Source organism: Gorilla gorilla, chromosome 1, assembly GCF_029281585.2.
Source record: "Gorilla gorilla gorilla isolate KB3781 chromosome 1, NHGRI_mGorGor1-v2.1_pri, whole genome shotgun sequence".
Lineage (NCBI taxonomy): Eukaryota > Metazoa > Chordata > Mammalia > Primates > Hominidae > Gorilla > Gorilla gorilla.
The window spans coordinates 100085445-100112579 of NC_073224.2; the positions used below are offsets into that span (position 1 = coordinate 100085445).

General features: G+C 49.5%; 3 protein-coding genes across 12 annotated transcripts; 2 read left to right on the plus strand and 1 right to left on the minus strand.

Moving 5' to 3' along the window:
- Nucleotides 1-475: 475 nt before the first annotated feature.
- MRPL24 (mitochondrial ribosomal protein L24) lies at nt 476-4757 on the plus strand. 4 transcript variants are annotated; one of them, XM_055362341.2, is made up of 6 exons: nt 476-879; nt 3293-3536; nt 3620-3715; nt 3924-4027; nt 4285-4415; nt 4526-4757. In XM_055362341.2, exons 2-6 carry the CDS (start codon nt 3354-3356, stop codon nt 4660-4662), a joined length of 651 nt encoding a protein of 216 aa, XP_055218316.1. In that variant the 5' UTR covers nt 476-879; nt 3293-3353; the 3' UTR covers nt 4663-4757. The 4 variants fall into 4 exon arrangements, with proteins under 4 accessions (XP_055218316.1, XP_004027038.1, XP_004027037.1 ...); XM_004026989.5 differs by having other exon boundaries at nt 870-1006; XM_004026988.4 differs by lacking the exon at nt 476-879 and adding an exon at nt 909-1047.
- A 353-nt stretch (nt 4758-5110) lies between these two features.
- On the minus strand, nt 5111-14017 carry METTL25B (methyltransferase like 25B). Of its 5 annotated transcripts, none has more exons than XM_055362281.2 (8): nt 13937-14017; nt 10363-10487; nt 10005-10197; nt 9431-9493; nt 8956-9099; nt 7995-8476; nt 6151-6335; nt 5111-5428 (listed from the first exon to the last, which is right to left on the minus strand). In XM_055362281.2, exons 2-8 carry the CDS (start codon nt 10398-10400, stop codon nt 5307-5309), a joined length of 1227 nt encoding a protein of 408 aa, XP_055218256.2. In that variant the 5' UTR covers nt 10401-10487; nt 13937-14017; the 3' UTR covers nt 5111-5306. The 5 variants fall into 5 exon arrangements, with proteins under 5 accessions (XP_055218256.2, XP_004027030.2, XP_018880222.2 ...); XM_004026981.5 differs by lacking the exon at nt 13937-14017 and adding an exon at nt 13269-13398; XM_019024677.4 differs by lacking the exon at nt 13937-14017 and adding an exon at nt 13269-13398 and having other exon boundaries at nt 5111-5441.
- Nucleotides 13779-20597, plus strand: ISG20L2 (interferon stimulated exonuclease gene 20 like 2). Of its 3 annotated transcripts, none has more exons than XM_063693966.1 (4): nt 13779-14081; nt 14685-15590; nt 18141-18341; nt 19027-20597. In XM_063693966.1, exons 2-4 carry the CDS (start codon nt 14841-14843, stop codon nt 19138-19140), a joined length of 1065 nt encoding a protein of 354 aa, XP_063550036.1. In that variant the 5' UTR covers nt 13779-14081; nt 14685-14840; the 3' UTR covers nt 19141-20597. The 3 variants fall into 3 exon arrangements, with proteins under 3 accessions (XP_063550036.1, XP_018880224.3, XP_063550038.1); XM_019024679.4 differs by having other exon boundaries at nt 13934-14081; nt 14724-15590; XM_063693968.1 differs by having other exon boundaries at nt 14015-14142; nt 14724-15590.
- The last annotated feature ends 6538 nt before the right edge of the window (nt 20598-27135 follow it).

Genomic DNA, 27135 nt, shown 5'->3' on the forward strand with positions numbered 1-27135 from the left:
AAAGTGGGGTAACGGAATGCAAATGATTTCCAGGTCATCTCAGATTTACGTAGAGGGTGTCAACCTCCTCCATTTTTAGGCATTTGGAAATCCAAACTTCTTGTGGGCAGAGTCGTAGAATAAACCACACCATTCATTCAACTCCTGCCCAGCCACTGTTTAACGCACCTGGGAAAGTTTTTTTTAAAAAAGGGTTTGCACAAGAAGTGGGGTGTGGGAGGATGCCAGTATCGGCCACGGCCCAAGATGGCCACGAAGTGGGAGTTTGGAGGCTGGTTGTATGAACAATTTGACCCCAAAGTGCAAGTCAAATAATAGGATAACCCTTTCTTCTTGCTAATGCTAGGGGTACCTCCCACCCTTAGCTGGTGATGGGGTGGTAGGGGGAGGGGGTTGGTAGGGTGAAATCCCGCCAGTACTCCCCGAGTTAAGTGGAATGACTCGCTTAGATCATTTCTGTTTCCTTCCAGATCTGACATTTTGTAACTAGATCGGCTACTAGCATTGGAAGGGCCCACGTTTCATCCCTTCCTCTAGAAAGCCTACCGGCAGTTTTTGAATCTGCCCTGCCCCCACTCCAGCAGAGAAGGACAGGGAGAGCATTGGCGGTAGCCCTGTCTGGAAAGGGCGGCCCTTTGCCTTGAACAGGAAGCCACAACCACCTAGAAAATGGAGCTTTCTTCTCTAGAAACTACAATTCCCAGCGGCCTCCACGCAGAGCATGCGCGGGAATGTGCCAGGCGGGCCGGCCGAACCAGCTTGCCTTTCGATTCCCGACATGCTTCATGGTGTGTTCCGGTTTCCTTGATTTCCTACCCCCGCCAAACTTCCTGTTTCCAGCTTTCCAGCGGCGGACTACAACTCCCAGCATGCTGAGAGGTAAGATTCGTGGTTGAGCTCCCGTTTTACACTTGGACTACATCTCCCAGAAAGTCGACGGGCGTGGCGGGGGAGGGGACGCTGAGGGCCCATGTGCTGAAAATCCGAAGTGCCGCGGAAAGTGGAGGTGAGGGCCGCCTGCCCTAGAGGTGCCCGTCCGAGAGGCAGGTGCGGGAAGAGCCTATCCTTTTCTCTGGCCGTGGCTCAGTCGCCTCCCCAGGGTTTCTTTGCACCGGAAGTTTGGAGCGGGTGGGTGCTGAAGACAGCTAGGCCTTGGCGATGTCTGGGATGAGGCTGGTGGGGGAAGCCTTTGGAGCCGTGACCTGAGAGGGCAGACCTTCGACCCCACTACATTGCACTGCGCCTTCAGAACATGCAGGGAAAACCCCACTGCGGGACGCTCACCAGCAGCATCTCCAGATTGTGGAGGGAAAGAAGGGAAAGATCTCGGGGGCATGCAAGCTGCTCTGGGCTGGGGTGGTTCAGACCTGGATTGACTGAGGTGAAGGGGCTTCTTGCAGCAATCACGCAGAAGGCTCGGGTCTTAAGATTGGCCCCGCTCCTAGTCAAGCTGTATGAACCAGGGTAGTCACTCCGGCTTTCAGGGCCTTGATTTCCTTGTCTGTAAAAGGGACTTTACGATGCATCTGGCAACCTCACCTCCCTCACTGGGCAATGTGAAGACCAAATGCCGGCAATGAAATTCCCAGCATTAGGTTTGTCATATAGTAGTCCTCCCTAAGCATTTGTTGAATACTCACAAGAACACTTAGGCCAGTCAGCATTAATTGAAAATAACAGGTGGGTTTTTTGTTTGTTTGTTTTTGTTTCTTTTTCCGAAAATAACATCAGGCCTTTATACTGAGAAGTATAAAGAAGAAAAATGAGCCAGTATCTCACTGTTCAGATAAACCGTTAATACATATTTTTAAATGCACATGGTTAGGAAATGCAGACGTTACGGGAAGGAACAAAATGGAATTAACAGACCTCCCAAACAGTTCCTCTCCCCTAAAACAAGTACTTTGGTTTCTTGTTTCCTTTCCATAAATATAACTGTGCTGGAATATATATTTGTATATTTACCCCACAGGGATAATAATACATTATTTTGCACCTTGCTTTGTTAAAATATTTAAAATAATTTAAATGACACCCACAACCCTGTAAATGTTTCTGGATGATGAAACTGAAATTCAAAAGCTAAATTGCTGGATGGGCATGGTGGCTTACACCTGTAATCCCAGTACTCTGGGAGGCCAAGGCAGATGGATCACCTGAGGTCAGGAGTTCGAGACCAGCCTGGCCAACATGGTGAAACCCTGTCTCTACTAAAAATACAAAAAAAAATTAGCGGGTCATGGTGGCACATGCCTGTAATCCTAGCTATTCAGGAGGCTGAGGCAGGAGAATCGCTTGAACCCAAGACGCAGAGGTCGTGGTGAGCTGAGATCATGCCACTGCATTCCAGCCTGGGCGACAGAACAAGACTCCGTCTCAGAAAAAAAAAAAAAAAGTTAAGTTGCCTAGTGTCATACAGTAAGATGATGGTGGAGCAGGGAGTAGAACCCAGGTGGTCTGACTTCCTTGTCCAGGGCTCTTTATGCCATTGTAGTATCTTTATTTGTCTTTGAAGTTAGGGTTCATTTTTATCTATAAAATGAGGTTAATCATGACTTCTTCATTTGGTTGTCCTTAGGCATAAATGAGATACAGGAAAGCACTTAGCATGGCACGTGGCAAGTTGCAAGTATTCAGTTAACTGAAGCACTTACCATTTATGCCTTCAGTTCATTCACCACCTCATTAATTGAGAATTGAGTGGTTTAGAGAACATACTTAGTTGGGAAATTTAGGACTCAGTAATTCTAGAGTCTGGCCCTGGGTCCTTTTCCTTTAGAAAAGGAGCTATCTTAGGGAGGAGTGGTTATTTCCTATCTGAGGATAGGAATTCTAAGTGGGATAGGGACATTTTAACCCCAGTTTTTATTTCTGCTACCTATTTGTTCATTTCACTGATTTACAACTGCCTACCTTTTGGCCGTATGCCAGCATTCCATCCTCTGTTTTCTTCCTATCCTGCTGTTCATACATTGATTTAATAAGTATTTGTTAAGCACCTACTAGGGGCCAAGCTCTGGATTCAAGAGTGAGATAGATAACATGGCCCTTGTCCTGAATGAATTTTTTGGACTTTGAAGTCAGATATATGTGGGTTTGAATACTGATTCTCCAATGTAGTAGCTTTGTAATCATAAGCAAGTTACTTGACCTTTCTATTTTCTCATCTATAAAGATGATAACCTCTTGTGAGGATTCAATGTGATGAGGTCCGTTGAGCAACAGAGTAAGTGCTTTAAAAAATGTTCCTTCCCTTGCCTCTTTGTTCCCCTGTTTCTATCCATCTACCCAGAGCTGACAAGGAAGGTTTCTGAGCGTTTTGCTGGCAAAAGGATTTCTTAGAACCTCCAGGCATGCGTCTTTCTGCCCTGCTGGCCTTGGCATCCAGGGTCACTCTGCCCCCCCATTACCGCTATGGGATGAGCCCCCCAGGCTCCGTTGCAGACAAGAGGAAGAACCCCCCATGGATCAGGCGGCGCCCAGTGGTTGTGGAACCCATCTCTGATGAAGACTGGTATCTGTTCTGTGGGGACACGGTGAGAGCCTCATACAGGGGGTAGAGTGATGGGGAACCTCCTGGGCAAGGATCCCCCTCCCTAACCTTCGTATCTTCCCACAGGTGGAGATCCTAGAAGGCAAGGATGCCGGGAAGCAGGGCAAAGTGGTTCAAGTTATCCGGCAGCGAAACTGGGTGGTCGTGGGAGGGCTGAACACAGTAAGTTGAGAGAGGGGATGCGGATGCTCAGGAAGCCTGTCTCATCTGTCCCTCTCCATTCAGAGCAGCACAGGGTGGCAGGAGACTGGCTGAGGGGATGGTGGCATTACTGAACCTTCTACTTTTCAACTTGGGCTGAATGCACCGAGTAGCAAGGGCAAACCCCTTTCACACCCCTTGCTTTCTGACACTCCCCTCTCTTGGACAGCATTACCGCTACATTGGCAAGACCATGGATTACCGGGGAACCATGATCCCTAGTGAAGCCCCCTTGCTCCACCGCCAGGTCAAACTTGTGGATCCTATGGACAGGCAAGCAACGGGGCTCTGGGCAGAGGGTTTCTCACCCTCTGGGTCCACAAAGTGCTGTCCAGTGGGAATGGTGGGTTGGATGTTCTGGAAATTAGGAGGGACCATCTCATGGACATGATTCCCTGCGGGTAACCCCAACACAGAGGTGGAGAAACGCGGTGGTAACCCTGGTGTTTTGAACCACTGACTCCAGTTTTGGGTTGGAGGGTGGCAGGAAACCTGGCTCGTAGGCCAGGCTCACCTCTTCTATCCACCAGGAAACCCACTGAGATCGAGTGGAGATTTACTGAAGCAGGAGAGCGGGTACGAGTCTCCACACGATCAGGGAGAATTATCCCTAAACCCGAATTTCCCAGAGCTGATGGCATCGTCCCTGAAACGTGGATTGGTGAGAGTGAGGGGCAGGAAGGTCAGGGGTGGGTGCTAGGAGTGAGAGTAGGGGACGTTCATGAAAGTTGGCAAGCCCCCCCACCCATCTCCTTTCCTCTGGCTTAACAGATGGCCCCAAAGACACATCAGTGGAAGATGCTTTAGAAAGAACCTACGTGCCCTGTCTAAAGACACTGCAGGAGGAGGTGATGGAGGCCATGGGGATCAAGGAGACCCGGAAATACAAGAAGGTCTATTGGTATTGAGCCTGGGGCAGAGCAGCTCCTCCCCAACTTCTGTCCCAGCCTTGAAGGCTGAGGCACCTCTTTTTCAGATGCCAATAAAGAGCACTTTATGAGTCCTCCTGTGTACAGCAGCTGTGTGGTAGAATGGCACCCCTAATCCCAGCACACTCTCAGGGACTGAAGGGAAGAAGCTTCTTTCCTGAGTTTATGACAGAACCTGGATGCAAGTTAGCTGGCCTTAAGGCGGCCCTCCCAAGGGGCAGGACCTGCAGATTCTGAGTTGGAGGCCAAAGAGGGGGAGAGAAGTCCCCTTCATGGAAATCTGTGAGTAACAGAAGCCGTCACCTACACCAACTGCTAGGGAGGCCAGTGGGGAGTGGCGTCTGAGTCCTAACTGTAGCACCCTTGCAGCAGTGCCACAGGAAGGGTGCGCATCTCCTTTTATCTACCTACAGAAATGGGAAGGAAACAGATTTCCAATTTTTAATAAATTAAAACTTTACACTGTATTACATAATCCATGGAGGGAGAGAAAGGGGATAAAACAGAAGGAACCAGGACTCTGGAGGATGCAGGATGCTGTTTCTCTGGATGAGATGTACTCTGCCACTGTGCTCTCTGGGCACTTTCAGATGATGGGGTCTGAGATGTGTCCTCAGGCTGCATCAGCTGTCTTCAGTCTCCAGAACAGAAAGAGCCTGACCCAGGGGCATCTTGGTGGCCACCAGAACCAGGTTTCTGGGAGAGAGTTCAGGACTGAAGATGGGCAGGAGCTCAGCATGGAAACCTGGGAGAAAGGGCTTAATCATAAGGGGAAGAATGAACCAAACTCACTCAGCCTCTTCTGCCCAGGCCTGTAGGCATAGTCCCTTTTCCCCATGGGGGAGGATCCAGCGGGGCTAAGGAGACCCCGTTCTCCATAAGGAACACGGGTTCCCAAGGCACTGACTTGGGAGGCAGTCCTCTTGCATTGTAGGTTCTCGATGCCTGGGAAGCTTGCTTAACATGCACCTTAGAGAGGTTCACCAGAGGCTGATTTGGTAGGAATCTTAATATTTTTTTTGAGATGGAGTCTCTGTCGCCCAGGCTGGAGTGCAGTGGTGCAATCTCAGCTCGCTGCAACCTCCGCCTCCTGGGTTCAAGCAATTCTTTTGCCTCAACCACCCGAATAGCTGAGACTACAGGTGTGCGCCACCATACCTGGCTACTTTTTGTATTTTTACCAGAGATGGGGTTTCACCATCGCTGGTCTTGAACTCCTGACCTCAAGTGATCTACCCACCCTGGCCTCCTAAAGTGCTGGGATTATAGGCATGAGCCACCGCACCCAGCCTGGATTCTTAATTTTTTAACAAATCCCCTACTCCCAATCCCCTACTCAAAGGTGGGGTCCAAGGATCACAACAGTGATTAGCTAGGCCCAGAAGATGTTGGGGTTGGGACTTGGAGAAGGAGCCCCAGAACCCCAGTCACTATAGTCCTTGGGTCCCTGCTGTAGGCCACCCTCACCCTGTTCCTGAAGGTACAGCAGCCGGTCCAGTAGAATAAGCGTCTCCACCAGTGGGGCAAGCAGTAGAGCCAGGCTGAAGAAGGCCACCACACGGTTCTCCTGGGCCAGGTGGGCCTGAAGGGCAGCCAGATTCAGTGGCAGCTGGGGATCTAGCCCCACTCGCTGTAGCCCCCGCTGCACATATCTGTGGGATCAGTCACATTCAGCACTCAGTTTGGTTTTAAGAACTGTCACCTCTCACTTAAACTTTGCTTGTTCCTAATTCAATTCCAACTTTGCTTTATTTTCTACCCCAATATGCGTTTTCATGAACATATGTGTATGTGTGTGTGTATATATATATATATATTTTTTTTTTTTTTTTTTTTTTTTTTGAGATGGAGTCTCGCTCTTCGCCCAGGCTGGAGTGCAGTAGCACAATCTCGGCTCACTACAAGCTCCACCTCCCGGTTTCACGCCATTCTCCTGCCTCAGCCTCCCGAGTAGCTGGGACTACAGGTACTCGCCACCACGCCCAGCTAATTTTTTTGTATTTTTAGTAGAGACGGGGTTTCACCATGTTCACCAGGATGGTCTTGATCTCCTGACCTTGTGATCTGCCGGCCTCGGCATCCCAAATATATATTTTTAAAGACAGGGTCTTCCTGTCACCCAGGCTGGAGAGCAGCAGGGCAATCATAGCTCACTGTAGCCTCAAACACCTCAATCCTCCCACCTCAGCCTCCCACGTAGCTGGGTCTACAAGTATGAGCTACCATGCCTGCCTATTTTTTTTTTTTTTTTTTTTTTACAGACAGGGTCTCTCTACGTAGCCCAGGCTGGTCTCTAACTCCCAGCCTCAAGCAATCCTCCTGCCTTGGCCTCCCAAAGAGCTGGGATTATAGGCATGAGCCACCACACCTGGCCATGTATTTTTGAATGTTTCTCTGGCTGTGAGCTGTCTGTCCAATAGTAAATTGATTTAAACATTTTCAGCCAGTTCTGTCCAACTATTTAGCCATACTTTTAGCATTTAAAAAACTTTTTTTTTTTTTGGAGACAGAGTCTTGCTCTGTCGCCCAGGCTAGAGTACAGTGGCGCGATCTCGGTTCACTGCAACCTCTGCCTCCCGGGTTCAAACGATTTTCCTGCCTCAGCCTCCGGAGTAGCTGGGATTACAGGCGCATGCCTCCAAGCCTGGCTAATTTTTGTACTTTTAGTAGAGACGGAGTTTCGCCATGTTGGCCAGGCTAGTCTCGAACTCCTGACCTCAGGCCATCGGCCCATATCAGCCTCCCAAAGTGCTGGGATTACAGGCATGAGCCACCGCGCCTGGCCAAAACTTCATGTTTCATTGTTAGTCTCCCGATAAAAGAGGGACAACTCTCTTAAAGAAATTTTGAGAAGGTACCCTGATCAGAGAACTCCAAATCACTCCTCTGGGTATACTTAGATTTTCTTTAGGCTATGCTGAAAGTGAGGGTAGAAGATCTCCAGTTAGAAATCTCCCCTCCAGGCCGGGTGCAGTGGCTCACGCCTGTAATCCCAGCACTTTGGGAGGCCGAGGTGGGTGGATCACCAGGTCAGGAGATTGAGACCATCCTGGCTAACATGGTGAAACCCCATCTCTACTAAAAATACAAAAAATTAGCCAGGTGTAGTGGCAGGCGCCTGTAGTCCCAGCTACTCAGGAAGCTGAGGCATGAGAATGGCATGAACCCGGGAGACAGAGCTTGCAGTGAGCCAAGATCGCTCCACTGCACTCCAGCCTGGGCAACAGAGCCAGACTCCATCTCAAAAAAAAAAAAAAAAAAAAAAAGAAATCTCCCCTCCACTGCCCCCCACCCCTGTCCCCCAACCTCACTCTTCAATCTTGAGCTCGTGGACCCTGGGGATACCCTGCACGCCTGGCCGACGGAGCTCGGGCCGGGCCCGTCGGATGACTGTCTCCAGTGCTGCACGGTAGCAGTGAGTTCGAAGGCCAGGGCCAGCTTTCTGTAGCCGCTCAGCATATTCCTCCAGGGCATGGCAGGCCCCCTCCCGAAGCCGGTAGGGCAGTTCATAGCCAGGCAGCCCAGCCACCCACTGACTCAGTGGGTAGCCGCCAGGGTCACTCAGCTTCATGTAGCAGCAGCCCACTGAGGCCAGGGCCACCACCTCAGGACAGCAGAAGTGTCTCAGCAAGGCAACACTCAGATCCCCACAGGCGTGGAGGCCTGTGAGCAGCAAGCGGGCCCTGCCCTGACACGGGTTCTCCAGTGGAAGCAGAAGCTCCTCACACAGGGCTGTGGGGTCTACCCACCTAACCACGTGGTGTGGGGAGTGACGAGGGCTGGTTTGGACCACCTGTGGAAGCAGGAAAGGACAAAGGCAGATGGGAAGTCTGTTTGCTGTCCTCAGGCCACAGGAAGGGATCTGTCCTCCATGTTATTCCCCCAAGGAGGAATGTGGGAGATAAGGTGGGTGCGGGAGGGGCTGGACCACAAGTCAGGAGAGGGGGAAAAGTCCTGGACCTATCATTCACCATGTACATCTTTTCATCTGAGACCCAGTTTTCTTATTTGTAACAAGTCTAAAACCTGACTGGCCACTTCACAGGTAGTGAGAAGTATACATTGGTGTGGAAAGCACTTTGTAAATAGAAAGTAACTTTGAGATACGGGGAGGCACTGGGGAAAGGGGAACCTTGGGAAAGAGGTAATAGAAATTAGGTACCACACCAGTTCAAGCTGAGAAACTTGAAAGATGTAATCCAGCCTCTCTGCTCAATTCCAGCCAAGCAGCCCCTGCTCCTGCAGTCCAGGTCGCAGGAAGGGTTGGCCTACCTGCAGGTTCCTCTTCTCCTCTTTCTCCAGAGCCTGCAGAAGCTCCTGGTCCAGGCGCTGGGCTCTCTCCACCAGTCTCTGATCCCCTTCGATGCTCTTCACCATCAACCCCAGGCCAAGAGCCATGAAGCGGGAGAGATGGCCCTGGAGTCACGAGGAGGATGGAGACAGCCCTGTTCAGTGCCCTATCCACTGTTACCCTCCCCATGGGTAACCTGGACACCTGGGTCCCAGGCCCCACAGAAGGCTTAAATTTTACCCTACAGAACTTATTAACATCAGTGTGGCTTAAGTTGGTATATAACTCCCCCATTGTTAAATCTGACTGGCTTAAAAAAAATTATGCAAAGAGAAAAAAAAAAATTCCACCGCTTCTTGACACCTGCCTCGCTGGGCCTGTGGCCCGATAACCTGCCTTCCAGGTGTTCTATGTCCCCATGACTCAAAAAAACAGTACATCAAGACTCTGGCTCACCTGGCCTGAGCCCACGTCTACAACCTGGGTGCAGCCTGTGAAATCACTCAGCTTCTTCACCAACTGAAAGAGGAGGAAACAAAGGTCTCCTAGCCACTGGTTATTGACTCCTGGGGAAAACACCCATACTGAGAGTGGAAGAGACAAAGATGACAGAGAAAGATGGACAGAGGGTGCCCTGGATGTGAAGACAGATTTGGAAAGAAAGATATAGGGGTGAGGGTGGAAGCAAGGAGAGTGGACCTGACCCCAGGTTCAGGCCCACTCTCCTTGCCTCACAGGTCAGTGATTCAATCTCCCCCACAGAACAAGAACCCTGCGTGAAGCCATGAGCAGATTGTGGAGATTTGGGAACAGGAATGAGACTGTGATTCAGACCTAGCTGCCAACCAACCCCACAAAAGAATGAAAAAGAACCCCAGCATCAAAATATGATTAGTTATGTCTGTTGAGGTAAAGGAATGTCTAGGGCCTCTGGCCTTGCATGTGAGATAAAGGGCACACATATTTGTAAGCCAGGCTTAAGGAGTCCCTGGGCTCCCAGACACCACCCATGCTCCAGCCATCTCCTCACCTCTCCCAGCCTCCGGATCTCATGCTGCTTCTTGGGCCTGACATGTTTCCGGAATGGAGCTGTTAGTCGGGAGCTCTGGCTGGGGTTCTCCAGGAATTCTGAGGGGGTCTGAAAGCCAGGCATCCGGGTAAAGGCCAGGGCACACGCCGTGGACTTCAGGGCCAGCAGGGTGAGTGGCCACACTGACCTGTACCTGAGATAGTCCAGCCGAGGCCTCCAGTGAATAGTCCCATCACATCTGAGTGCAGCAGTTTACAACCCGAGGCCCAGGAAGACCTTATGAGACTCTCTGAGCAATACGCTCACTGCAGGGCTTAAAGCCTTGAGTTCCCCAGCACAGGGACCTTCTAGCCCATACCTGACGACCTCCCCTTCCCCAGGCATCCCCAGCAGCATTGTGGCCAGCTGTGGTGGTTTCAGTCCATCCAATGCTTCCTGCCATGAGCAAGGGATTGTGTCCCATAGGTTGTCTGTGAAAAATTCCTACAGAAGAAAGGGAGAAGCCATCAGCAAGCTACTACCACTCCCATTCTTTCCCACCCCACTCTCAACTACACACCTCATTGCCTGCCTCTTCCCAGCACTGCTGCCACATAGGGCCACTGCCTGTAACTGGCAGGTACCTCCTGCTAAGCCGAGTCAGTTCTCTGAAGCCTGCTCCAGCCTCCCCGACTCTGGTGGCTTAACTCTGTTTCCTTGGAGTCCAGATTGCATTCTGGACACACTTCTTTTAGCAATTTCTGCACTTATTTGTGTCTGTTTTCTCTATTAAATTGAATTTCTTAAGGGGAGGGATGGGATGGTATCTTCACATCTGCATCCCTAACACTTACTTACCAGAGTGACTGACACACAGTATTAGTACATTACCACTTAGTAACCTGCATTATATGTGCCAGACACTGGTGTCTTTTTATTCATTCGTCCACCACAAATTCTGGGGCTGTGTTTCGGTTATACATCAAGCTCTATTGTAGGCTCAGGGAATACAACAGTGAACCTGAGACAAGATTCTGGCTCCTGCAGAGTTTACATAAAAAAAAATAATAACTTTGGCCAGGCATGGTGGCTCATGCCTGTAATCCCAGCACTTTGGGAGACCAAGGCGGGCAGATCACCTGAGATCAGGAGTTCGAGACCAGCCTGGCCAATATGGTGAAACCCCCTCTCTACTAAAATTACAAAAATTTGCCAGGCATGTTGGCACACGCCTGTAATCCCAGCTACCCAGTAGGCTGAGGCAGGAGAATCACTGGAACCCTGGAGGCAGAGGCTGCAGTGAGCCTAGATTGCATCACTGCACTCCAGCCTGGGCAGCAGAGCAAGACTCCCTCTCAAAAAAAACAAACCAAAACAAAACTTCAGACAACATCATATGTCATATAGACAAAACACTAATGAAACAGTAATGTAATGGAGAGTTTGGGCAAGGACTACTTTAGATAGGATGATGAGGGAAGACCTGTCTGAGGTGACATTTGAGCTGAGACTTGAATGATGAATAGGTGCTAGGCATGTAAAGAAAATACAGGTAATAGCAAACACTTATTTAACACCTTCTCGGCCAGGTACTGCTGTAAACATTTGACATGTATTAATGCATTTGATCCTTTAAACAACACTTTGAGGTAGGTATTATTTTTTATCCCCCATTTTACAGATGTAGAAACAGGCACAGCACTTAAGTAATTTGCCCATGTCCAAAAGCTAGCAAATAGCTGAGCTGGGATTATTTATTTATTTTTAGAGATGGAGTCTCACTCTACCACCTAGGCTGGAGTGCAGTGGCGCGATCTCAGCTCACTGCAACCTCCGCCTCCCTGGTTCTAGCAATTCTCCTGCCTCAGCCTCCCTAGTAGCTGGGACTACAGGTGTGTGCTGCCAAGCCTAGTTTTTTTTTTTTTGTTTTTTTTTTTTAGTAGACGGGGTTTCACCGTGTTGCCCAGGCTGGTCTCGGAACTCCTGAACTCAGGCAATCCACCCACCTCGGCCTCCCAGAGTGCTAGGATTACAGGTGTGAGCCATCGTACCCGGCCTGAGCTGGGATTTGAAACCAATTTTACTCTAGAGTCCTTGTTCTTAACCATTCTGCGATTGCCTTTCTGTGGCGGAAGATCAGTGAGTGCAAAGGTCCAGATGCCTGCCATATTGGCAGAACAGAAATCAGGCCAGCAGAGGTATAGCACAGTGAAATGTGTGAGAGAATAAAATGGGATAGAGTTGAAGAGACAGTAGGAGCCAGAATATGGGTTTTATAGGTAATAGTAAGGAGTTAGGATTTCATAAAAGTATCTAGGAAGCAAGGGATTGTCGTGATCAGATTTACATTTGAATGCTATCAATCTAGCTGCTCAGTGAAGAATTGGTTATGGCAGGGCAGAGGTAAGCACACAGCAAGATCGGTTAGGAAGTAGTTCAGAAGAGAGGTGATGGTGGCTTGGCCTAGGGTGGCAGCAATGGAGGTGGGGACAAATGGATGAATTTGGGATCTATTCCGAAGGCAGAGCCAAGAGGACTTGTTGAAGGACTGGATTGTGGATCAATGAAGGACAGCACTGAATCAATGATGGCTTCTGGGTTTGTGGTCTAAACAATTCAGTGGATGGTGGTGCCATTTACACATTCTCTCATTTATTCTTCACAATAATCCTTCAGACTGGGATCCATTGTATAGCTGAGGAAACCCGGGCTAGGACAAGTTGGGGGTTAGGGAGGCCTAAGGTTAACATCATAGGGGAGGCAGGATTCTAGACTAAGCCTTTTTGATTCCAGAGCCAGGACTGTCTACTATACCACAAAACCACGAATTTATTCAAAGCTTGGATGAATAACGTGTGTTCTTGGAACACCTGACATGCTCCAAGAAGAGTTCAACATAGTTGCAGCATGGTTCCAATGTCCAATCCAAAGGCATTTTATTACCTTGGATCTGGGAAGATTACAAAAACAATCTAGGTAGGTACTAGAAATATTATTTATGCAGTGAGCCGAGATCCTGCCACTGCACTCCAGCCTGGGGGACAGAGCGAGACTCCGTCTCAAAAAAAAAAAAAAAAAAAGAAAAAGAAAAAAAAAGAAATATTATTTATGTCAGCTGAAAAAAAAGGAGGGATCACTCCGTTTTAACCCCTTCTTGTACAGAAAAAGACTGAAACTCATAGAAGGAAAGAGATCAGAGGCTAATTCTCCAGATTCTCTCCCTGACGTGGGCACCTAGCCAACCACACGACCAGAGACATCCCACCCACGCCCCTGTGGCCTCACGATGATGTAGGCATCCAAGATGGAACGGTAGAGTGCCAGGACACGGGTGAGATTAACAGCTAGCTGCTTCCTCCCCTCATGAGAGAGGCCTCGGGCGGAGATGCCCGGCATCCCGGGGTCCAGCAGGGAGCGCGGGGAGCGAGAACGCAGCGAACAGGGATCCAGGGTCAGTACTACGCGGGTCCAGGACCCGGACGGGGCTCAGCTCTGCAGGCAGAACAGGAAGAGTTTTGGGTCCAGTCTCCGACGCTGCCTTTCCGGGATCCGATGCTGGAGTGGAAGATTTGAGGCGCCCCCCAGACGTCACAGGTCGCGACGTTTCACAGTGCGAAGGTGTCAGCGTCAGAGACACGTAAGGCGGGTTAACAGTGCAGTGACGCCACAAAAGCGTGCCGCTGAGCTCAGCTCACAACGAGGCGGGCCAAGTTCCAGTTCCCGCCCCTTGCCGTACACTCCTCTCCTCTTACGGAAGTGAAGCCGGAAGTGTCCGGCGGGCTGCAGTTCCGGTTTATCGCGGCCTTCCCACACCTTCGCGTTGTACCACCGCGGGGCTAGAGGGGCCGGGGAGCGCATCCCGCCCCTGCCCCCGCCCCCGCCTCCACTCACGCCGCCCCCTCCTCCGCCGCCACTGCCGCTCCTCACACACTCGGAATCACTGGCCTCACTACCTGAGGTACGGGCGGTGCGGGCGCGCGCGCGCCGACCTCTGGCGCGTTCTAACCCGCGCGCCTGCCTTCCCGGGCTTCGTCGGCGCGCACCGATTTCCGCATCCGGTTCCGGACGCTTCCGGTTTTAGCTGGACCCGTCTGGGAGGTAGGTTTGTGAGCCTGAGAGATCGATCTGTACCGCGGGGATCCGAAGTATGCTTATCCAGGTGGGCTGCCTCAAGCCTCGATCCCACCCCCGCGCTGGTAGATGGTGTCAAGGTCCTTGAGTGGGAGAAGGACTTGGGTGAGATGCATGTGGAGATTGCCCCCAGTTCCGGCCTGGAGCCAAGGGAAAGGGATGCCTGGATTTGTGTCTCTATTGGTGGTCCACGCTGCGGATGCCTGGGTAGCCCAGAGGTTATCTACGCCATACTTCTCACTGTTTTTGAGCATACCTAGATGTTCCTTTCCTAGGCGGAGTATAGATCGCACGTGTTCTAGCCTCTTAGACTCAGAGGGTTCGAGCTCTTTCCCCTCCACTCCCTTCATTTTACAAATGAGACTCAAACCTAGAGCGCGGTAATGACCTTACTAAGACCAAACGGCTGGTGAATTGGGCTTCACTAGAATCCAGGCTTGCTGGCTAACACCAATGCTCCCTCCATCATTTCATGTTATGTTTTCATTTCCCCTCTGTCTGAGAGATTGCTCTGATGTCTTTCCTTCCATAAGTCCTACGGAGATCGAGCTTACCTCATTTTTCTCCCAGGCCTAGGAGCTCAATTACCAGGATCACTTTCTTCCCCAGGGTGTACTACAGACCTCCACATGTTGGACAGTAGGATTCAGCAGAGAATGAGTCCCACATCCTCTTTTCATCCATAAGCCACTCTTCCCAACTACTCTTCCGCCTTCCATTGTCCCTATGTCTACTTTACTGCTCAATCTGGATTTTGGGGAACCTCCTCCCAAAAAGGCATTAGAAGGAAATGCCAAGCACCGAAATTTTGTCAAGAAGCGGAGGCTCTTAGAACGGAGAGGCTTTCTGAGTAAAAAGAACCAACCCCCTAGCAAGGCGCCTAAGTTGCACTCTGAACCTCCAAAGAAAGGGGAAACTCCTACGGTCGATGGCACTTGGAAGACCCCTTCCTTCCCAAAAAAGAAGAAGACAGCTGCCTCCAGCAATGGGTCAGGACAGCCCCTGGACAAGAAAGCTGCAGTGTCTTGGTTGACCCCTGCCCCTTCAAAAAAGGCTGATTCTGTTGCTGCTAAAGTAGATTTGCTGGGGGAGTTCCAGAGTGCCCTTCCAAAGATCAATAGCCACCCAACCCGCTCTCGGAAGAAGAGCTCCCAGAAGAAATCCTCTAAAAAGAACCATCCTCAGAAGAATGCCCCACAGAACTCCACCCAAGCTCATTCAGAGAATAAATGCTCCGGAGCATCCCAGAAGTTGCCACGGAAGATGGTGGCAATTGACTGTGAAATGGTGGGCACAGGACCAAAGGGGCATGTTAGTTCCTTGGCTCGATGTAGCATTGTCAACTACAACGGAGATGTGCTTTATGACGAGTACATTCTTCCCCCCTGCCACATTGTGGACTACCGAACCAGGTGGAGTGGTATCCGGAAGCAGCACATGGTGAATGCCACACCCTTCAAGATTGCTCGAGGCCAGGTAAGAAGCGTGGGGCTTGATGGTGGCAGGGAGGTGGATGGAGAGAGGTCTAAATCATTTTTCAGCAAAGGATATCACTATGGGAAGACACCAACGTTTGTGGAGGGAGGGAGGAGAATCTATCAGTTGTTGAAGAAGGCCCCCTGTCGGTGGAAAGAGCAGTGAGAGTCAGGAAGGTACAATTAGCTGGTGTCACAAACTTCATTGGTCAAGATCTATTTTAGCCGGGCGCAGTGGCACTTGCCTATAATCCCAGCACTTTGGGAGGCTGAGGCGGGAGAATCGCTCAAGCCCAGGAACTCAAGACCTGTCTGGGCAACATAGCGGAACTCATCTACAAAAAAGTTAGCCAAGTGTGGTACATGCCTGTAGTCCCAGCTACTCAGGAGGTCGAGGCTGCAGTGAGCTGAGATCACACCACTGCCACTGCACTCCAGCCTGAGCGACAGAGTGAGACCCTGTCTCAAAAAAACAAACAAAAAAATATTTTAGGTTCTAAATTGGGTCTGGGGAACTGGGAATCTGTATAGAAAAATAACAGCAAGTGATGAAACTAGACAGAGCTGCAGACATCAGTGTCAGGAGAAAGGGCTTGATTTGGAAAAACCTTGCGAGTTGGAGCCTAAGCTTGAGAGAGGAAAGGTGGAGAGCTCTTCCCAAGCAAAAAGTAGCCTGGGGCAAGTGCGGAAAGTGGTGGTGGTAAGAGAGGGCAGAAAGTTGACAGGAGGAGCTGGGGTATATATTGTCCAACTGGAACAGGTAACCAGTGAACGGCATAAACGGCACAGGGCCGGCACTTCGGGTTGTCATCTCACTCCTAGCCCTGTGCTGGCTATGGAGCGCAAGGCATGAACGGAAAGGAGAGTGAGCTGGGAGGGGTGAAAGAGGAAGTGAAGGGAGAGCAAGAGACCTGCTGGTCTCGGGAGGCCGCCAGAGGGCGCCCTTGGTCCACGTCTTTGCAGTTTCAGGGCCACACTCTGCCCTCTCTGGACACGCTGTTCCCATAATGCCTTATATGCGGTCAGTTGGAGGAGGTTCATTAGAGGTGAGGTGACTGACTATTTTAGAAAAGACGGAAAGAAGAGTTAAACATCTTGTGCACAAAGGGGCACAGCCAAGCAAAGGCATAGGAGAGGCAGAAGATGGGACGGGTCTGAGACAGCAACTCTGCCCAGCTTTGATGAGGGCTATATGTCGAGGTTAATAAGAAGTGAAGGTGGTGGTGGACAGTAAGTAGGTGAAGTCAGGAGTAACGAAATATCTAGTTAACGGGACTACGTCTGGTTTTCATCATAAAGCACTTCCCCAGTGCCAAGCTGGGGTTATGAGACTAAGGTATGTCCAGATGAGCCTAGCCCCTTCAGAGGGGGTCCCTTTAGGAGGCTATGCAGGACTGTCACTTTTGTTGAAAACCTGTTTGGAACCTCATTTGGGAATGGCCTTCAGAGCCTGTGGCATGTTCTTCGTTGTCCTCATTGGTAGCATGTCCTACTTCAAGAGCCTGAAATGGCTAGGTGTGGTGACATGTGTCTGTAATCCCAGCTACTCAGGAGTTTGAGGTGAGAGCATTGCTTGAGCCCAGGAGTTTGAGGCCAGCCAACCTGGGAAAAATAGCAAGACCTCATCTCTTTTAAAAATTAAGTTACCTGAAGGCCAGGTGTGGTGGCTCACACCTGTAATCCCAGCACTTTGGGAGGCTGAAGCAGGCAGATCACAAGATCAGGAGTTCAAGACCAGCCTGGCCCATATGGTGAAACTCCGTCTCTACTAAAAATACAAAACTTAGCCGGGCGTGGTGGCAGGTGCCAGTAGTCCCAGCTACTTGGGAGGCTGAGGCAGGAGAAACGCTTGAACCCGGGAGGCGGAGGTTGTAGTGAGCCACGATCAGGCCAGTACGCTCCAGCCTGGGCAACAGAGCAAGACTCCATCTCAAAAAAAAAACAGTTTCCTGAAATATTGAGAAGTTATTTTTATTTTACTTGGTTCCAAAACTAGTGTGAATAAGGTTGCTTCTGCAACTTTAGTTTATATGTGATTCTTAATTTTTTACGGTTTGTAGACTCTGAGAATTTGATGAAAGCCACAGATTCTCTTCCTCTAGTACCCATACACATCTAATTGCATGTAATTTTGGGCTTTTGTTAGCTTCCTTGGAGCCCGGGTCCCAGCCATGTGTCTAAGGCCAGCATAATGGTAATAATTAAAGGACTTCATGTAGCAAGCCAGAACTGAACTAAATACATGGACATCTCAAACATGAGTGTCATTTAGGACTGAAGGCAAATTAATGTCATGGGGTGGAGATCAATAAGAAGGTAAGGAGCCACTGGCAGTATGAGTCCAAACAGGGTACACCATGGAAATCACCTGCGGAAGAGGAAGGTGGATTCCAGAAGAAAGAAAACTTGTGGGAGTGAGCATTTCAAGGATGGAGAGGTAGGCAGTTGGTGAAAGAATCCAGAAGGGATTGGTGGTCATGTTGGGCTTTCAGAATGCAGGGGTTCCACTTCAGTCTTCCTTCTCACCACTCTCTTCCCACACTTCTTCCAGATCTTGAAGATACTCACAGGGAAGATAGTGGTGGGGCATGCCATCCACAACGACTTCAAAGCCCTTCAGTACTTTCACCCCAAGTCCCTCACCCGTGACACCTCCCATATCCCCCCCCTCAACCGGAAGGCTGACTGCCCGGAGAATGCCACCATGTCTCTGAAGCATCTCACCAAGAAGCTGCTAAACCGGGATATCCAGGTAGCATCTCCCCACATCCCCCGCCCCCATCTTGGACATGGCTCTCGTTGATGCCCCTAGCCAGACTCTGATCTCAGAAGTCCTGTGGTTGTAGAGATCCAGGTGGGCTGCTGTGATGGGAAGAGCTCCATCTGTACACAGGATAATAATTCCTGTTATCTACCTCATAGAATGTTTCAAAGTGTGCTTTGGAAAAGGGAAAAAGTCCTAAGTAGATATAAAACCCTAACTAAGGAAGAAAGCAGGTAGCCGTGGTGGTCCAAGAGACCATGTAGTGGATGCAAGGACCGCTCGTATTTTACACGCTATATTTCAGCAAAGGGTGGCCCATCTGGCAGGAAGATGTGGACATATGTCACATATAGAGCAGTTAAGGAACTAGGGAAAGTGGAAGACTCAGAAGACCTGTCTTTGACCTGGTATGTTCTATCTCTACAGAACCTAATATGGCTTATACATACTGCCACAGAAAGGACTGAGGTAGACAGTGGCAAAGACTTCCTAGGAGTTGAACCCCTGAAATTACATAAGGAGTAGGACCTCACCAGAATTCTGTCTTTGTAGCCTGCTGACTGCAGAAGAAACTGTGTAGCAGAGGCAGGGGGGAGAGGAGTACAGAGAGTACACTGGGAAGGAAGAAACGGTTTCTTTTCGCTTCATGCTCTTGTCTTCCTTGCTTGCTCAGGTTGGGAAGAGCGGACATTCCTCTGTGGAAGATGCCCAGGCCACCATGGAGCTGTACAAGTTGGTTGAAGTCGAGTGGGAAGAGCACCTAGCCCGGAATCCCCCTACAGACTAGTGGCAGTGGGGATGCTGGTGATATGGGGAGGCAGAGGCAGCAACCAGGAGAAACAGGGCAGTGGACCAATGGACAGCTCCACCAGCTCCACATCTTTGGAAGCTAGATTTGGGGAGAGAGAAGCTCTACCCCAGACTTAATACCCATTGAAATTTCACCTCAGGTGTTGTGTCCTGTGTCTGGTTAAGTGTCCCATGGAAGGGGGAAGCCTTCACATCAGAACCCAACCCTATACCGTTTACTTCTTAAATGGTGCTAACCACAGGTGTCCCAGGGTGCTCTGTGCCAGTTAAGATTTTTAACTTTCAAGGGGCAGGGCATACTGGGAAATGTAGTTTCCCAAACTGCCTTATCACTTGGGTGGACATATGTCTCCTTTTATGCCTTTTGGTCTTGAGTAATTAACAGCATCCTCTTCCACGCTCAGAAGTGTTCTGGTTGGGGCCAGGCATGGTGGCTCACGCCTGTAATCCCAACACTTAGGGAGGCCGAGGCGGGCGGATCACCTGAGATCAGGAGTTCAAGACCAGCCTGGCCAACATGGCGAATTCCCGTTCTCTACTAAAAATACAAAAAATTTGTGGGGTGTGGTGGCAGGAGCCTGTAATCCTAGCTACTCAGGAGGCTGAGGCAGGAGAATCGCTTGAGCCCAGGAGGCGGAGATTGCAGTGAGCCAAGATCGTGTCACTGCATTCCAGCCTGGGTGACAAGAGTGAGACTCCGTCTCCAAAAAAAAAAAAAAGAATTTATTAACCTGGTTGGTTAATAAATTGTGTGGTCCCTGCCGGGCGTGGTGGCTCACGCCTGTAATCCCAGCACTTTGGGAGGCCGAGGCGGGCAGATCACGAGGTCAGGAGATCGAGACCATCCTGGCTAACACGGTGAAACCCCGTCTCTACTAAAAATACAGAAAATTAGCCGGGCGTGGTAGCAGGCGCCTGTAGTTCCAGCTACTTGGGAGGCTGAGGCAGGAGAATGGTGTGAACCCAGGAGGCGGAGCTTGCAGTGAGCCGAGATTGCGCCACTGCACTCCAGCCTGGGCCACGGCCACAGAGTGAGACTCTGTCTCAAAAAAAAAAAAAAATTAAAATTGTGTGGTCCCTTTCCATGTCACAGAGTCTGCTTTTGGCTCAGAGTCTATATCTAGCCTGTGTCAGGATATTGCCTGTTCTTCCCACCTTGACTTCCAGAGCAGCCATCGCTGGTGAGCTTTAGTTCTCCTTAGGGTTCCAAGGCATTAGAAGTAAGAGTGTAGCTTGGAAACCAACTTTTGTGATTTAGGAAAGCTGTCTCTTTCCTAAGGTAATAAGGGGTTTATTTCATTTAGGCCCCAGTTGGTAGGTTTTAAAATAATTTATAAAGTGTTTTAATAATTTGGTTGTCTTTTTTACCTTGCTAAACCAAGCCTCTAAAAACTCAAATTATTCCCTTGATAAATTTTTATAATGGAAAAGCAATTATGTATGGTTTCTTCTTTATGTTAAATAGCTCTATCACAAAGTATTGTGGAGCTGTAGTTTTCTTAGGGGATTTCCAGGGTCACTGGATGACACTAACTGGGGCCCTTCCTGGAAGTCATAGAACTGACCAAGCCTTTGTGCATAACCCATGTGACACATATGGTTCCTTGTCCTCATCCCTACCACACATCAGAGCTGAGCATGGCAGCTCACGCCTGTAATCCCAGCTACCCGGGAGGCTGAGGCATGAGGATTCCTTGAGCCCAGGAATTTAAATCCAGCCCAGGCAAAATAGACCCCATCTCAATTTTAAAAAAAATTAATGAGCACACCTAAAATGACACCCCAAGCCATGCAACTCCCCCTGACACACAACAGGGTATGTGACCAGGAGAGAGGTAGAGAGAGTGGGCACGAAGGAGGAGCAGAGCAGGGGAGAAATGGTGCTTGGTGATGACAGCCTGGTCTTGCTGCCAGCTTTTGGTGGTACACACCCCATCTTGGAAAGAGTCACCAGTCTGACCTTGTGTCCAGGATCATTATCTGCACTTTCTTGAGAGAATGCAGACTCCATGTCTACACCAGGACTTTTGCATTCTTGAGTGGCTGGTCTGGTTCCAGGGGCCAGAGTCACCGTCACAGCTGCCTATAGAAGTGAATTTCGTGCAGCCAGACCAGACCCAGACATGGTCTTGTTGAGGCCTGCACTGTGGGGTCTGTTGCACAGGCAGCCATTGTGCTCTGAGCAAATTGGTTCCTGTGGGGCCCAACATATTTAATGTCCATGACTTCACAAAGGGGTGCCAGGTATCCTTGCACAGCAAGAACTAAGAATAGTGCAGGCCGGGTGCGGTGGCTCACGCCTGTAATCCCAGCACTTTGGGAGGCCGAGGTGGGTGGATCATGAGGTCAGGAGATTGAGACCATCCTGGCTAACACGGTGAAACCCCATCTCTACTAAAAAAATACAAAAAATTAGCCAGGCGTCGTGGCGGGTGCCTGTATTCCCAGCTACTCGGGAGGCTGAGGCAGGAAAATGGCGTGAACCCGGGAGGCGGAGCTTGCAGTGAGCCGAGATCGCACCGCTGCACTCCAGCCTGGGCGACAGAGCGAGACTCCGTCTCAAAAAAAAAAAAAAAAAGAGAAAAGAGCTCATTCTTACTTTTGCTCACCAAGAAAAACCTGGGAGACCAGAAGACCTTGCAGGCAATTCCTTAACTGTTTACCCTCATCACACTTCCTTGTCAGAGCCCAGTTTACCTAGCAAGGGTGCCTGGGAATCCCCTGTACTTCAATCCCCTTCCTGTTCTGTCTCTGTCCTGACTTCATCCAGTTGATAGTGGACAAACCCTATTGTAGATTGCTGCCTGAACCCCAGTCAGCAAGTCCTGTTTTGGCTTAAATCTAAGGTCTTGTTGGATGTGATGGCTCACGCCCGTAATCCCAACACAGAGACTAAGACAGACAGATCACTTGAGGTCAGGAGTTCGAGACCAGCCTGGGCAACATGAAACCCCATCTCTACTAAAAATACAAAAATACAAAAAAATCCCCAGCACATGGGGCGCATGCTTATATTCCCAGCTACTCAGGATGCTGAGGCAGGAGGATAGCTTGAACCCGGGAGGCAGAGGTTGCAGTCAGCCAAGATTGTGCCACTGAACTCCACTCCAGCCTGGGCGACAGAGTGAGGACTCCGTCTCAAAAAAAAAAAAAAAAAAAAAAAAAAAAAAAAAAATCTGAGGTCTTTCAGAGTGGAGCAAATGCATGACAACATGTAAGCTTTTGCTAGTAATATTCTTTTCATGGCATAATGAAGTTTTCTTATACTAAAAGACCCTCTGCTACAAGTGAGACTAGGAAAAGACAAGAGTGTAAGAACATATCCTGCTGAACATACTTGTGATAGTCTAAAACTTCACTTAACAAAGTAGTTCTCAAACGGGGAAGGGAGCGTGTATTTTGAGATTTTAGGCTTTAGCACTACTCATCTCTGCCCTTAAGAACCAGTGCTTGGCCAGGCACGGTGGCTCATGCCTGTAATCCCAGCACTTTGGGAGGCCGAGGTGGGTGGATCATGAGGTCAGGAGTTCGAGACCAGCCTGGCCAATGTAGTGAAACACCGTCTTTACTAGAAATACAAAAATTAGTTGAGCATGGTGGCACACGCCCATAGTCCCAGCTACTCAGGAGGCTGAGGCAGGAAAATCGCTTGAACCCAGGAGGCGGAAGCTGCGGTGAGCCAAGATCAAGCCACTACACTCCAGCCTGGGCAACAGAGCCAGACTCCATCTCAAAAAAAAAAAAAAAAAAAAAAAAAGGCTGGGCACCATGGCTCACGCCTGTAATCCTAGCACTCTGGGAGGCCGAGGCCAGCGGATCACGAGGTCAGGTGTTCGAGACCAGCCTGGCCAGCATGTTGAAACCCTGTCTCTACTAAAAATACAAAAATTAGCCAGGCATGGTGGCACCTGCCTGTAATCCCAGCTACTCGGGAGGCTGAGGCAGGAGAATCCCCTGAATCCAGGAGGCGGAGGTTGCAGCGAGCTGAGATCATGCCACTGCACTCCAGCCTGGGCAACAGAGCAAGACTCCGTCTCAAAAAAAAAAAAAAAAAAGTTATCTAGGGAAGGCTCCAAGGAGGAATCATTTGATTACTAGTTTAATAGATAATTACAGTGGACAATAGGAAAGATCAACAGTACTGTAATTACGAACTTGCCCCAAGGCACATTAGTCCAAGTTCAAGTTTAGAGAGACAAATACCTAAGAATGTGATATGCCAGGTACCTCTATGAATATCCTGAATCCACAGTCTGGGTGTAATGTAGGTCACAAAGCACTTTCACCAAAGAGATGACAGCTTAAAGAAGTTACTTTGCATTGATAATGGGTTCCAAACTTGATTTTGCCACTTACTAAATTTGTGACATAAGTCAGTCACTTGATCTTAATGGTTCTAGTGCCAAAATCCTGGGATTTTTTTCTAACCTTGATATTTAACTGATGGTTGCTATCATCAATAATAATAATAGGCCGGGCGCGGTGGCTCACGCCTGTAATCCCAGCACTTTGGGAGGCCGAGGCAGGCGGATCACGAGGTCAGAAGATCAAGACCATCCTGGCTAACACGGTGAAACCCCGTCTCTACTAAAAATACAAAAAATTACCCAGGCGTGGTGGCGGGCGCCTGTTGTCCTAGCTACTCGGGAGGCTGAGGCAGGAGAATGGCGTGAACCCGGGAGATGGAGCTTGCAGTGAGCCGAGATTGCGCCACTGCACTCCAGCCTGGGCAACAGAGCCAGACTCCATCTCAAAAAAAAAAAATAATAATAATAATAATGGCAGCCATTTATTGAGTGCTTCTCTGTGCCAGCCACTGTGCTAAGCCCTTTAGATGCAATATCTTGGCCCAGTGCGGTGTCTCACATGTGTAATCCCAGCACTTTGAGAGGCCAAGACAGGTGGATGGTTGAGGCCAGGAGTTCAAGACCAGCCTGACCAACATGGAGAAACCCATCTCTACTAAAAATACAAAAAAATTAGCCAGATGTGGTGATGCACGCCTGTAATCCCAGCTACTTGAGAGGCTGAAACACGAGAATCACTTGAACGCAGAGGCGGAGGCTGCAGTGAGCCGAGATCATGCCACTGCACTCCAGCCTGGGCGACAGAGCAAGACTGTCTAAAAATAAATAAATAAATAAAAAGATGCGTTATCTCAGTCTCTGTAAAGTAGGTGGTATTGTAATTTAACAATTGAGGAAACAGGTTGACAAAAGATAAGAAATCTTTCCCAGGCCAAACAGCTGGAGGCTGGCGATGCTGGCACTCCGACTTCCCAAGTCTGCCAATCTGAAGTCTCTGCTCTTAACCACTGCCCTGCTCTTCTGTTAACATATGCAAATGGCATCTGGTGAGACTTGGAATCTTTCCTCTGAAATATTTATTAAGCACCTGCTGTGTGTTAGGCATTGTGCTAGGCACTAGGGAAACGGGCATTGTCTTTGCCCCTGAGTTGCTTACAGCAACCTGAAGAAGGGAAACCAGTAAACTATTTTCAGCGCACTGTGCCAAGTGCCATCCCAAGTCATTGAAGGATTTCGAGCACGGCAGTGATCTGATCAGATCTGTGGTTTTTTTGGAAGATGATGCTGGCAACCAAAAGGAAGCTGGATTGAAGAAGGCCTGGGAGATGAATTCTGTTGGGATAATTTGTATAAGCAATGATGGAGGCCTCAATCAATAAAGCGGGAGGATGCATCTGAGCATCACTGAGGAGGTAGAATCAATAAAATAGAGAACAAGGCAAGAGATAAAAAGTTGACTTGAGCCGAGCATGGTGGCTCACGGTCTCCCAGCACTTTGGGAGACCGAGGCGGGTGGATCACCTGAGATCGGGAGTTCAAAACTAGCCTGACCAACATGAAGAAACCCCATCTCTCTTTTTTTTTTTTTTTTTGAGACAGAGTCTCGCTCTGTCGCCCAGGCTGGAGTGCAGTGGCGCGATATCAGCTCACTGCAAGCTCCGCCTCCCAGGTTCATGCCATTCTCCTGCCTCAGCCTCCCGAGTAGCTGGGACTACAGGTGCCCACCACCACGCCCGGCTAATTTTTTGTATTTTTAGTAGAGATGGGGTTTCACCGTATTAGCCAGGATGGTCTTGATCTTCTGACCTCGTGATCCGCCTGCCTCGGCCTCCCAAAGCGCTGGGATTACAGGCGTGAGCCACCACGCCCAGCCTAGAAACCCCATCTCTACTGAAAATACAAAATTAGCCGGGCTTGATGGCACATGCCTGTAATCTCAGCTACCCAGGAGGCTGAGGCAGGATAATTGCTTGAATCCGGGGGGCGGAGGATGCAGTGAGTCGAGATCACATCATTGTACTCCAGCCTGGGCAACAAGAGCACAACTCCGTCTCAAAAAAAAAAGGTTGACTTGATATTTCTGAATGAGGTTGAGTAGACAGTAGTGGTGCCACTCACCAACATAGAGAATATGCTGGAGAGAACTGCAGGTTTTGAAGATGTGTTGGGTATTCTATTGGGTTGACTTTGAGCTGTCTGAAGATATCCAGTCAGCAGCCGGATAACTAGACTGGAACTTAGCATAGCAAAGAGATCTGGGGCTAGAAACTAAGGCTCAAAGACAACAGGGTAGCAGGGGGATGGAAGACTTGGATTGGGAGGAGGCCTTCCAGGAAAGGTATATAAAGAAGACCAGCAGGTTGGCCCGGTGCAGTAGCTTACACCTGTAATCCCAGTACTTTGGGAGGATGAGGCGGGCAGATCACTTGAAGTCAAGAGTTGAAGACCAGCCTGGCTAACATGGTGAAGCTCTGTCTCCACTAAAAACACAAATAAGCTGGGCATGGTGGTGCACACCTGTAATCCCAGCTATTCAGGAGGCTGAGGCAGAAGGATCATTTGAACCCGGGGGGCAGACGTTGCAGTGAGCTGAGATGGCACCACTGAACTCCAGCCTAGGTGACAGAGTGAGACTCCATCCATCTCAAAAAAGAAGAAGAAGAAGAAGAAGAAGAAGAAGAAGAAGAAGAAGAAGAAGAAGAAGAAGAAGAAGAAGAGGAAGAAGAAGAAGAAGAAGGAGAAGAGAAGAAGAGGAAGAAGAAGGGCAGAAGGTCAAAATCAGAGTTTTGGGGAACACCTGGACTTACAAGCTTTTGGAGGTAGAGAGGCCTAAGAGAGAGCTACAAGACAGGTAAGAGGACAACCAAGAAAGAGACTTTCCAGGAAGGAGATCAGACTTCATGGAGAAGTCAGTAAGGTAAGGTAAGAACGAACAAAGGGGTCTGTTGTAGCCCTTCCTCTGCACAATGTCTGGGGTGGGAGTTGGGAAGGTAACAAAAAGCTCAACTGCAGTGGGTTGGAGGATAAACTGGAAGTGGGGAAGGAGAGAAGTGGGTGTGGACTGCTCTTTCTTGGTTCTGGAGGGAGCAGGTGACGGTCGCTATAGGAGCAGAGGCCTGAAGATACTGAGGGATGGAGCCAGTGGATCATAATGTGGCTGGGCAAGGGGCAGGTGAATGAATGCTACAGTAGATCCTGAAAGTGCAGACAGGAGGGATCCCAAGCTTAGCCTTGTCCAGCAGTAAGGACACCTTATCTTCTGGGAAAGAAAGGAAAGAGGAAAGGGTAAGGGCAGATAAATATGTTTCTGAGTGGTGGTGGAATAAAGTGATTATCACCTAGAGACCTTGACCTCATTCAGTTGGAGGCAGAGTGGTCTGCTGAGTGAGGGGAAAGCCAATGGGTCATGAACTTGAAAAGAATAAAGACAGCTTGGAGAGGGCTTCAAGAAGAACAGGAGAGTGAGCTGACCAAGAACTTAAGGAAGGGCTGCCGAACAATGTTGAGTTCCTGATTTGTCAGAAACTGAATTTGCAGGGGCACTGCAAGCTGTTTGTGATTTTCTTTTCTTTTAAAAAAAGGATCACTTGGCGCCCAAATGTAGAAAGGGAGAGTTTACATGGTTGGGCTGTGTAGGCTACAATGGAAGGACGGGATGTGGGTCC

What these genes read in the sequence shown, in the direction of transcription:
- MRPL24 (XM_055362341.2), top strand. Translation starts at nt 3,354, where the DNA reads ATGCGTCTTTCTGCCCTGCTGGCCTTGGCATCCAGGGTCACTCTGCCC. An exon ending in TCGTGGGAGGGCTGAACACA is followed by an intron (nt 3,716 to 3,923) that starts GTAAGTTGAGAG and finishes TCTCTTGGACAG; the next exon opens with CATTACCGCTACATTGGCAA. An exon ending in CTTGTGGATCCTATGGACAG is followed by an intron (nt 4,028 to 4,284) that starts GCAAGCAACGGG and finishes TCTATCCACCAG; the next exon opens with GAAACCCACTGAGATCGAGT.
- METTL25B (XM_004026981.5), bottom strand. Translation starts at nt 13,379, where the DNA reads ATGCCGGGCATCTCCGCCCGAGGCCTCTCTCATGAGGGGAGGAAGCAG. An exon ending in TCTTGGATGCCTACATCATC is followed by an intron (nt 10,488 to 13,268) that starts GTGAGGCCACAG and finishes TTTCTTCTGTAG; the next exon opens with GAATTTTTCACAGACAACCT. An exon ending in GCTGTACCTTCAGGAACAGG is followed by an intron (nt 5,429 to 6,150) that starts GTGAGGGTGGCC and finishes CCTTTCTCCCAG; the next exon opens with GTTTCCATGCTGAGCTCCTG.
- ISG20L2 (XM_063693966.1), top strand. Translation starts at nt 14,841, where the DNA reads ATGTCTACTTTACTGCTCAATCTGGATTTTGGGGAACCTCCTCCCAAA. An exon ending in TCAAGATTGCTCGAGGCCAG is followed by an intron (nt 15,591 to 18,140) that starts GTAAGAAGCGTG and finishes CACTTCTTCCAG; the next exon opens with ATCTTGAAGATACTCACAGG. An exon ending in TGCTAAACCGGGATATCCAG is followed by an intron (nt 18,342 to 19,026) that starts GTAGCATCTCCC and finishes TTGCTTGCTCAG; the next exon opens with GTTGGGAAGAGCGGACATTC.